This window comes from Struthio camelus, chromosome 1 (genome assembly GCF_040807025.1).
Source record: "Struthio camelus isolate bStrCam1 chromosome 1, bStrCam1.hap1, whole genome shotgun sequence".
NCBI lineage: Eukaryota > Metazoa > Chordata > Aves > Struthioniformes > Struthionidae > Struthio > Struthio camelus.
In genome coordinates this window covers 157,073,922-157,086,073 of record NC_090942.1, presented here as the reverse complement: position 1 = coordinate 157,086,073, position 12,152 = coordinate 157,073,922, and the positions used below count along the sequence as shown (strand labels likewise).

General features: G+C 35.0%; 1 protein-coding gene across 8 annotated transcripts in view; it reads left to right on the top strand.

The window, feature by feature from the left end:
- The window catches only part of ATP11A (ATPase phospholipid transporting 11A), a 142,787-nt gene extending 137,297 nt beyond the window's left edge, over window positions 1-5,490 (top strand). For 5 of the 8 annotated variants that reach the window (XM_068926809.1, XM_068926847.1, XM_068926840.1 and 2 more), the window contains one exon: window positions 1,209-5,490. In XM_068926809.1, coding sequence (XP_068782910.1) covers window positions 1,209-1,466 — 258 coding nt within the window. In that variant the 3' untranslated portion in view covers window positions 1,467-5,490. The remainder of the gene's footprint in view (window positions 1-1,208) is intronic. The other 3 variants (XM_068926832.1, XM_068926858.1, XM_068926820.1) reach the window with 2 other exon arrangements.
- Window positions 5,491-12,152: the final 6,662 nt, after the last annotated feature.

The following is a 12,152-nucleotide window of genomic DNA, read 5'->3' as shown; positions in this document are numbered from 1 at the left end:
TATGTGTGTTTCAAAGAAGCCAGGCAACACTGATGGTGATTAGTTTGGTACAGTTGGCTCATTCTCTTTTCCCAAAGTAACTGTTGTAAGATAGCTTTCTGCATGCTCTTAGTTGCGTAAGGGTAGTGTTTTGAGCTTGTGATTGGCATAAAAAACCTAGTATTAAATCTCAGGCAAATTTCTGTAAAGATGCATTATTAATATTTGATTTTTCTCCCTTTTTGCTATTTTGTTAATGTAAGCAGGGAAGGAGAAATGGGATGATTAAGAATATTGCTGGTATATATAGTATTCATGGGGAGAAGGATTGATAACATTGGTTTGAATAATGCTTATAATGTATTTATATCTTAAATATTGTCACATTACCTCCATAACCCTCTACCTGGAAGTTATGTGTGCATTTAGCAAGGAGAATAGATAAAGCTGATTTAGGAAAGCACTCTGCCAATTTTCTTTTAGTCTGTGCAAATGTTCCGGAGTCTTGTCGTGCAACTATGCTATTACTTTAGTCCTGAGTATTTCCTGAGCGGAGATGCTGATTCTGCCAGAATGTGGGGTGACTGTGTAGCACAGACAAATGCTAATTGATAATTATACGCAGAGAGTACTGTGATGTGTAGTATAAATTGCCTATATAGATGCCGTATGTAACCTAAGCAAGTCCAAAACCAGATCTTGCTTAAAAGTACAAAACTAGTGCATTAAACCATTAGCACTTTGATCTCTTAGTACAGAACAGTTGTAGAGAATTCTCTCTCTTTGGAAATACAGGGCCAAGTAGTTGAATTTTTCCTGTCTTCTTCAAATTTCCCCTGAAAATTTTTGGCTAAAAAATGTCAGAGAAAAAAAGATGTATCAGAAATCAGAGCAAAATGTTGTATAAACCTGATTTAAAAAAAAAAAACTCAACCTGAAAACAATCCTCTGTGTCTTCATCTGCTCTCTAAAAAGCCCATTATCAGCTTCAGAAATTGTATGTAAAATTATGCCTGATTTGGTAGGTCTTAATGTAAAATTATGTTGAAAATGGTTGATTGCTCAACAACATGGGGGGATTATACTTTCACTTGAAACAAATAGCTAGAGTGGTGATGTAGGGAGAGGCATTAATATGCCAGGGGTATAAAAGCCCTGTGGAAGGACAAAATTTTAGATTTTTAGCTCTGAAATTATCTATTTACTGTTTATTTGTTTTTTCTTAACAGAATGCATCAAGGCACTGCCGAGAGCACATCTCAGAATTCACACCTCTTGCCTGTCTGAAAAGCCCAAGATATAGGAGCAGTGACAGCAGCAGTTCCCCAGCAAGAAGGTCTAATTCTCATTCTAAAAAAATGATGTTTACGCACTGGAGAGGCATTGATTATTCAGTACTTCCATCTGTCTTTGGCTATTCAAATAAGCATTGTCGTTCCAGTGCAGGCTACCACTACAGTGGGTCAGGTTTGGAAACGTCCGTATGACAACACCAATTCAAGCCTTTAAAACTGTTTTTGTTTATTTCTTTTTTTTCAAAAACAGGAAACAAACGTCACAGAAATATATTAAACTATACTTGGCTTTTGCTATCTGATGTAGCGTTCAGACAAACAGGATCAAGAGCTATAAGTATGAAACCTTCCAGGCCCATTGGCCTCTTCTATGTTTTGAACTACTGGAGCAATGAACAATCTGCACAGTCTGGTACTGTGAGACTGATAGCACTAAAAATTCTTCATTCTCTGTCAAGATTCTTGTGCATTTATTGCTTCTGTCATCTTTAGTCATTTTCCTTGTTACTTGAAGTGTATAGTTTCAGTCAGTGACCTACATTTTGAGATCAACAGTTTTAATTTTCAGCCAGAAGCAATGACCTCAGTTATCTCCAATGAAAGTCTCCTAAAGCATATTTAACAAGTGCAGTTTCTGATTTTGCTCTGTCCTTTTTCTTTCTTTGCTCTTTCTGTAGAACAAACTGGTGTTTCCTCTGTGCAAATCTGCTTTCAAGAAACACTCTCTAATGTTCACTTCCTTGTAAGTGGCCAAATCAGGGCTATGTATGGTTTTGAGTTAGTTTTCCCCTGTAGAAAGATAGGCAAAACAATTCTTGTGTAGCATATGCACTATATGAAGTCAAGTTGGCTGTTAAATAGGTAAATATCATCAGTGTTCATATCTACTCAAAAACTGAATGTAAGCATTTTGCCTAAAACGTCTTTGTGAATTTATCAAAGATAAAAATTAGCCAGCGTTTCCACTTCTTATCTGTCATCTGGGTGATCTTAAAGTACGCATAGTAAAAGGTATTATATAGCAAGCTTGTTTTTTTTTTCAAAGCTTTTTCTAAAAAAAAAAGGAAAAAAAGCTATTTTTAAAAGGATTTCATCTTTTAAATTTTGATTTTTTTTTTTTTAAATTGTGTGGTTAAATATGGACTAACTGGCTCAGCAGAGGTTATTACAAAGCAAGGAGCAGACAACTGTTAACTTTTGAAGCGGAACCACTAGGTGGCATACAGCGGTTCGCTAACGAACCATAGCTCCCACAGAAATTAGTTTGACAAGAATTGTTTGAATTATTTTAAGTATGACAGCCAACTTGAACGTCTGTTATCTCTGCTGCATTTATGTTACCTTGCACTAATTTTACTATTAGCTCTACCCTTTTCGTGTTTCTTTAGTCCAGTGTTTTATTTTGGGGTACAAAAATATCTGAAGGATGAATCTGATTCCAATCAATTTCAGTAAACTTGCTGTTTATAGCTGATAAATAACCATAATCATTAAGTAATTCTGGGAGGCCATTAGCTAAAAATTTATTTCTAGAGGAAAACAAAATATCTGGAATCAGAGCTACAGCCTTTTATTAGAAGACCGGACCAAGACATTGTTAGTTGTCTTTGTAATAGAATAGGATGGTAGGGAAAAGGATTTCCCTTTTCATATTAAAAAAAAAAAAAAGTGGAAGCAAAATAATTTACTTAATTTACTTTTTAATAAGAGAAAAATCAACTTACTAGGAAATGTTCCTCGCACTATTCCTAGTGAATTTCCTGTTTAAAAAAAGTGAAATACTGTTAATATGCCCTGGGACATACTGTAAAGTGAGTTGTGAAATCTATATTATGCCAAAGATTAAGGAAGAGAGTTTTAAAATATCTAACAGTGAGCACCACAAATGCATTCATTGTCCTTTAAAACCGTATGAAGGTGTTTTTACCATTCAATATGTAGCACTTTTCAGTTTCAAGGAATGTCATCATAGCAGTAACAATCTGAAATACATAAATATGGATGTGGATGTGGGCGTGTATATATGTATTTGCCATTGCATACTTGAATGTTGGTCAGTTAGAACAGTCCCCTACATAAAACACTGGTGTATATATTTTTTTAAAAAAATAATATGGGTATAAATTTTATACCAGTAGCAGTGACAAATTTCTTGTGTGTAGTTAACAAATTATTTGTAATGTATTTTTTAGAAATCTTAAAATTGCCTTTGCACTGAAATATTTTTCATACTGTAGCTATTTATAAATCTGTTTTACGCATACATTTGTTAACACACCATTTCTATTTTTTTTAAGCTCTGAAGGCTTTTTTTATACTTTTGAGTTTTGGCCACTTAAACTTAGCTTACAGTGGAATTGTGGCTGAATGTTAAAATTCTGATGAATGTTACGTTAGAAACATAGGTCTATTGCTCTGTCAGTCTCGCCCAAATTATTCATGTTTTATTGTTGTTTGTGATAGCAGTGATTAGAGTGATATACTTTCTGCTATACTCTTACTGCTATCTTTTTATTCTGTAGAGCCTCCTGCTTTTTTATTTTATTCTGATTCCCATCTTTTAGCCTTAAATAAGAAGATTCTCGCTTGATGTTTTTGTAAATGCTGCATTCCTGTTCTGCCTACTAACAAAGCAGTTCATTGCAAGCTTCTTGTGACCCAGCACTTAGAAATTACTGAAAATATTATGCAGGCTGAAACACCTATATCAGTGCTTGGGGAATTTTAGTTAAACATGTAATTCTGTGGAAGGACGTTAGAATTTAAGTGGAAATTTCTGCTTTGATTTAGCAATACTTTTACCTTTAAAAGTTGGTACTGTTCATTAAAATAGACCATTTAAAGGAACAGGCATATAACAGCTCAGTTTCACTTGATGCATCTTTGCCTCAGCCCTTGTTACTATTGCCATGCAACCCAGTCCACTGCAGTAGGTGTTAACTTGGAGTTTCACTGTAAATGGAACAGACGGTATGAAGATGAAAAAGTAGAAGTTAGATCAAAATGATTAGAAAGTCTTATTATGGATGGGACACTGAAAGGAGACAGGTGTTTATATATTTCAAAAAAAGAATTAAAGGGGAAAAGTACAAGAATCTATATATCTTCCTAACTTGCCTTGTTTAAATTGTTGCAGCTTTAACAGCATAATGTCTCCATAACTGCTTCTGTAAATGTCTTGAAACTGGTAAGCACTAACCAAATGTATGTGAAGACTTAGAAAGTATTTCAAGCTTTTCAGCCACTAAAGCTCATGTATTGCTGCAGTGGCTTGTGGCAAAAGACTTAGATCTTTTTTGTTTCACGATGTACAATAATTAATATTGTTTGTTCGGCCACTTAATGTAAAAGCTTACAGTTTACTTTCTTGCTTGCATTAGCCTGTTTGTCTTGATCCAACTGGCTTGCAAATGTAAAAGGAAAAAATAGCTTAATTAAGCAAACGCACTACTTTTCCTTTGGAAGCCAGTGGGATCATTGTGCTCATGCTACTGTCTCTGTTAAAAAAAGCTTTAATGGAAATTTGCGAAAGTATTATGGCAGTGAAAAAGTATGTGATTCTACTTTGCAGAATAATCAAAAATCAGTTTATATAGCTTTAATTTTTTTTTTAATGTTATGAAAATACACAGATTTTAATATGCATTGTCTCTGACACAAATTCTGTGGTATGTTATACATTGCATTTTAAATGTCCTTCCATGATCTAATGTAAAGTAGAATCTGCAGAAGTGCTGTTTGGGGGTTGGGGGTAGTTATCTGTGCATTAAACATTAAAGATGTCTGTAGTCATCAGCACCAAATACTGGCATTTATTTTTAACTGAACAATTATAGGTGCGTTTATTTGAAAATAAATCAGCCTTTGAATCTCATGTTTAGATTATCCTATACCACTTCATTTATTTGATTTGAAAAGTCAGTGTGTGAATACATTACTGTAAAGTTTCTTTTCAGTGCTATTTTTAACTTTCATTTCTGTAGATAACCAAATATAACTTGTTTATATTCAGTCACATTTTGGATCTTTATGTAGAATATATAAGCAGGAGACATGAATCTGCTCGCAATAAATTTAAAAATTCAAGACTGGTTTAAGTTTTTTCATGAGTAATTAAAATAATTTAAGTATGAACATGAGATGATTTCTTATTAACCTGTAATAAAATGTAAGTAGATAACAGAAAATTAAATAAGTGTTTGATTCTTTTCCTGAATATGCTTGTAATCATGTTTATTTTCAGAATGTACGTAGCCAGCTAAAAAAGCTAGCTAACAAAAGGGAAAAATCCAAGAAGGCTGAAATGTGAACAGTGTGGGGGTTCTTCCAAAGAAAATACAAATTAGTACCAGTCCTCCCGCATAGATTGGATTAGTGCTAAACTTCACCTTTTTAAACTAAATTAGTAAGCTACACATAAGAAGATCTGTATTTCCTAATGATTCTGATGTCCTGAGCGATTTCTCCTTTCTCTTGCAATATTGGCAATTTTAAAAGGCAAAAACAGTGGGCTATTTACCATCTAAGTGGTAGCAGTGTTCACAGATTCTTACAAAACAGACTGATAGCACGGAAATACCATAATTTTCTTTCTTTCTTTTGGTGGTACAATATTATAGGACTTCTGTATTTTTGAAACTGGGAAAAACTATACAGTAAATTCACAGAATCAAACTGAAGCTCTCCTAGAGAGCTTCCACAAAACGAAAGCATTAGGTTGGTGCCTCCCTCTTTCTCTCTGAGGCTACATAGAATGCATAGGCACCTTGTTTCTAGATTTAAAATTCAATGGTTTTGAGTACTGCTAATACAGATTTTAAGAGTAATGGTTTTGAATTTACATGAACTTTTTATCCAAATAAACCAAGCATATTGTACCTGTCTGCTTTTCTGTTAGTCAAGGAATTTTGATTTTCTATTGAAAGAATTTCTGGAGAAGAGTGTTTGTAAAAGGAAGATTAAAACTGATGTTTTTCTCTTTATTTCTGAAATGAACTAAAAATGCACAAATTGCAATTAGATAAAAATATTAAGTAGAAACTGGTTTTGAGAAAAGAAAGTGATGCATATGAAAAGCTATAGAATAATTATGACTTCAGGAGGAACACATTAGAAGAGGAGCAGATTATCTCATAAATCAACAAGTTTCTCTTTTGCATGTGAAATATATTTACTTATTTAAAGGAAAAAGCACTGAGAGAAAATCAGTGATTTCTACATAGTATTAATACAAGTATTAATTCCAAACATACTCTGTTTGCCTTTAGATCTTTAAATTACACTCTTTTAGTAAGTTACATTGTAGAATTAACTAACTGAAGAAAATTGTTCCTAATATTCTAGAATGAAACAATTTTATTTCGTCAGTATATGCAATACTGCTCTACAAAATCTTTAGTGAAGTTAATTCTAATATGAAGTAAGATAGTTTGGAGACAGACTGAAATTCTATGTTTTTGTTTTCTGCATATTCTGATTTCCTCACCTGATACTCTACAGGAAGTTAAAAAGAATAACTGATCATTTGAATAAAGCTTTGTTGTTGTGTGTTTCCATTAAATTTATTTATAGGTCCTCTCATTTTTATTTCATTCAAATGGCTAAAGCAAGAATAATCGCCATTCAAGGGCTTCATTTACAGTGTTAAATGATAGCACAGGGACAAGAACAAATATAGCCATTAATTCATTTAGTTATATAGAACAGTTTATCAGATGCCTAATAGTCCCCCATATATGTTTTGATATGTTTAACTGAAAATTCCAGTGTGTGATTAGTTCTGAGGCTATCTTCTATACCTGATGAGCCTGCAGTAAGGTAATGGTGGTGACTCTTAGTGACTATTTTATTTTCCATTTGAAGGAGACAAATAGGTTTAGTATTCAATTCTAAACTACCAAAAGGCTTGCTGTTGTTTTCTATTACTCATTTCAGTTAAAAAATCATGGTGCGTCAGGCTTTTAAAAATGTATATGGGGCAGTGTCCTGCTGGGTTCACAGATTCACTATTCAGATTATATCAAGAAGAACTGTTAACATCTAGGCTCCTTATTTAATGCGCGAAAACCAGAATATGCTTCCTGCTCCTAACAAAAAAAGCATGATGTTCAAAAAGCCCATCATCACTTACCATAAGATTTTAAATGTATTTTGTAAAGATACTTGACACTGAAATGTTAACATTAAGACCCAAGGACAAATGTGAAAGCTAATCCAATCTAGTAAAGTAATAAGAACTGTATTTTAGAAAAGAAAGGAAACAAATTCTGGCTCCATTCAAGACCATCAACTAGTATACTGGCTTTTATTTCAGAAAATGCCTCTGACCAAGCAGCAGGAATATTCTTCTATGAAATGTTAAGCAGCTTGCTTTTAAGATGAACTGCATAGCTGGAGAAAATTGTCAATATTAATCAGGCTGAAAGCTAATTGCTTATTTGTAGCTATGAACAGGTACTGTATTCCCTTTCATTCTGAGGAGACTATACTCGAAAGAGAGAGAGTTCACCCTGTGGTGGATTTCCACCACAAAACTAAAACTTAAAACTCAAACAGTGATACAGCTCAGTAACAGTTGGGATCTGCTTGGCTTCAAAGTGAGTCTTAGAAAAATCCAAATTATTTGTCAGTTTAGCCCAAAAGAACAGAAGCATCTTGAAAGCTAGGGCTGTGGTCTGCAGAATGTCAGGACCAGCTGCATCATTGTGTTGAATGGGACCAGGGAACTGGTCCAGATGGGAAAAAAAATGAAGGTCTTTCGAAATTAGATTGTATTGCAACATGAGTCAGGCTTCTCTATGTTCTCTCAGATAGGACCTAAAGCAAATGCTTCGGCATCCACTTTCCTTAGAGGCACTGAACTTCTGCATGATGAGGAGAAATGCAAAACTAAGTGATAACTTCTAACCTCTCTAGGTGTTTATTAGAGGCAGCTGTGCAGAAGATGCATTTGCATCCATATTTGAGTGCATGACTAGAAGAACATTTCTGCAGTTAACAGTATGTTTGAATACAAGACAATTTTCTTTCATCTGGTTCTGATCTATGTATAGTATAATAGGTGCTTAACTGCAAACACTATCACTGTTAGTGATGAATTCTGGAACTTTGTTTATATCTACTTTTTTGTTGGGGTGAAAGCTTTTGTATTTGTTCTCAGCCTAGAAAGAAGAGATTTATTTTTCTAAACAAACAAACGAATAAATAAATAAATAAATTTCTATTTTCCATTCCGAAATCAGCACAACAAGCAAACAAAAATCCACAGCACTAGCGGATTTTACAATAAAATAAAAGTAAAAGCTGATTGAGTTTTTTTTTCCCCTATATTGCTCATTTTCTAGTAGTTATCTTGGTCTTCTAGTTACAGCAGGAACTTTTACTAGCAGCTAAAACACTCTTTGTAGGACAGTAAGTTAAACTTTTGGAGAAGATTTTTCTTAAAATTGGATTTACTCATAAAACTGCTTTTGTAGTTGAAATCTTTTTTACTTGTATGAAATATAGAGTCTTTGCTGTCATTTGCACAGAAGAAAAATTTGAATTCATGATAATGCAGCAAGGACCTTTTAATAGGCAGTGATTAAAAAGACTCTAGAAATCATAGTACCAATGCTGGCTAAGTCAGCTGACCTCAACTTGGAAAGTCCTACTGCAGCCATTTCAAGAGTATTTGAGGTCTCTACTGTGTTATTCTTATTTCTTTGACGTAAAAGATGACTCCCCATTCTCTCCTGTCAAACACGAGTGACTTGTCATCATGCATATCATTTCTAATTTAGTAACTAGTGGTTATCTTCTGCCTACAGCTGGCCCACAATGCTGGCCTTCACCTGCACTGTATTTTCTTATATGTTTCCCTCATGCTTAAGATCATTTAAAAAAAGAAAAAGTGGTGTAAAAACATTAGGGACTCAGTATTAGCTAAGGTGACTTTTAAGAGCAACATTTGGCCAGCATCCAACTGGCCTCTTTCTGGCATCTCTTTCTGGACTGTGTAATTCAAGTCATGGACGACTAAAGCCGTCAGTGTGAATACTTTAAAGACATAGATGTTTCTGAGTTCTGGATAGCTCCTCATGACAGCTGCAGGGTGAAGCTACAGAAGGCCAGAGACTGAAAACAGTCTGTAAAGTCCATGGTGGTAAAGTAAGGCTAAGGAGACTAAAGACTGGAAGCCAGAGGTGCCGGAGAGCAAACGCAGAAGAGAGTAAAGAAGGTAATGAAGTGATCCAGAACCTTGTTCTTAACCTCCCTGGGCAATGGAAAGAGACTGTTAAACACATGGTGTGGCAGAATATGATTGTATATGATTTACAAGGAAGGACTTTGTTATTAGAAAATTGACTGTCCATGGCTGTGTGGGTATTGACAGCAGTATGCCTGGAGCAGGGGCCTAGATAAAGCACCCAGGGATCTCCAGAGCAATGGTCTTCGGACTCATCTCGTTATAATCTGCAAGTGTGCTTCAGTCTTCCCCATTAAAATCTCTCCTTCACAGCCCAAAAGGCTGCTACAGTAACACAATCATCGTTATTTATCAGTTGAAATCTAACATGCTAATGCTAATTTTCTGTATTTTATAACTGCATCGATCTGAACTATGCACTATAATGCTTTCAAATTACAGGATCCAGAGTATACCAGATGAAACACAGCTAGGAACATTCTGTCTTTTATTGCATAGTTTTGGAGTACAGTATATTTACATTTGCAGATATGTCCTCTCAACCTTATACAGTTTAACTGTAGTTACACTCATAATATGCGTTGCAGTGGCACCTTGCAATCTCTTTATGATCATGCTTAAAACATAATAGGATTGGTGGCTCCTCAGTCGTGTAAACGGACATCTTAAAAGCAGTTTCCCTCCCACTGTTCACAGTATATCTTGAAGTTAAAATCATAAACTACTGATAAAGAAGTCCCAAATAGAAAAAAAATAAATTTTAATGCTGATAGAAATTAATTATTTGCTCTTGCAGCTTATAATGCCAGAATATTGTAAAGAAATGTAGCACATTTCAAATGCAAGATTTTTAGAGCAAAAAACTAGACAAGCTGTTATAACAACAACAACAAAACTGAGCAAACGGTCTATTTATTTTAAACGCTGTGTATAGAAGTAGGTTAATACGCATGGTTTGGTTCGCCCCGTGTTATGTTTGCAGTTTACACTATATTCAGCTTAATGTGTTGGTGAAAGGATATGAAGAGTTTCAGGAGATTTGGAGAAGAGCAACTACTATGATCAGGTAGCAGGAAGAACTTAAAAAGGAGCAAACATCAGATTTAAGAGATGGTAAGTAAGATAATGTGCACATGCAGAAAAGCTCTATATAACTGAGAATTATCCATTCTAAAGAGTTTGAGGTTTCAGGCCTTACTGCCTGCTGAACTCTTGTCCTCCTTATTAATCAGGAACGGGATACACCAATTTACCTCTTGCCCTCCTTGCCTCCTTCTTACATGTTGGGGTACTTTCTCCTTCCCCTGGAAGGCCATGTTTTAGCACTCCAGACTTCCATTCCGAGAGAAGGAAACTGTTCCTTCCATATTTGAGCAAAGCATAGTCCAACAGATGGTAACAAGAGGGATCTCTCTTTTTCATGCTGCCTCAGAGGAGCATTCAGCAGGAAAATCAGTAGATCTGAAGCAATATGGTCACCACCACAGTGGTTACTACCCTGTTCACTTCCATCCCAAAAACACTTGGACAATTGCACACAAACATCATCAATATATACAGAGAGGCTCCTTTCCCCCCGCTCTGTTCCTCTTTCCAGCCTCGCTAGCATGATGAATCCCTGTTAAAAAATGTGGTTTTCATCCTTATTGGAGACAGAACCAGCTGGTGAGTGTTGTATGAAAGGATAGTTTTGTGTGTAAATTACACATGGGAAATAAATAACCTCTCTCCTATCTTTCTCCCACATCCAGCTCTGCTGCTTTCCCTAGGTCTCTTTCTAAGCAAAACCTCAAAATAACCTAATCTGACTCTTCCTCTGCTAAAATTGTGTATGTTTTGGAAATTAACCCTTTTCCTACTGAGTCCATTTATGCTAGTTGCTCAAAAAGGCTATGTGGTCTAATGGGGCTTTTTCAATATTTTCTCTCCACAAAAAGTTGTAATTTGAAGCTATCGGAAACGGGGAACATTTAACCCACTGAATTTATTGCAAATTGCCTGTATACTAGAATTTTGGCTTGAGTGACACTTTACCTGACCACTGACATGTTTAAGAGGCTCCAGGGAGAATTTTTTTAAGAGCAACGGTGTATGAAGGACAAGGGAAAAAGGCAATTTTCATATTTACTCAGAAATTTGGAGGTAGCATGGAACGGGGATGCCTTTTTTAATTTTGACAAAAAAAAAAAAAAAAAGGAAATTCTTATTCTTACCTGAAGGATGCATTTCCCTCATACTACATCAATCAACATATTTCAGTATGGTTCCACATCCTGACTGGTAACATCCTTCAGCAAACTTGTGGAAATATGCCATTGTACTGAGACCGTGAATCTTTCTACCCTAGCATATCTGAAAAATACTCAGGCACTCAACTTTGGCTTCTTATATTTCCACATGTAGTTCATGAAAACCATTTGCCAAGTCTTTAAAATATTGTCAAATATTTGTGAACATTGAACTACAGAAAGTTGTAAAGAGTGTGCTCATTTTACTGGTAAATAATCTACTCACCCAAGAAATGTCCACCCTTACCCATTCTTTAAGAACTGTCATTACTTTAGAACAGTAAATAACTGGTTTTTAGAAGGTACTTATGTTTTTCATAAGGTTAATATCCAACCATCCTATTAATTTTTTCATCACTTCAGTGTATGAAGCTCTACATTCCCTTTACTTTTGCCAGAAAT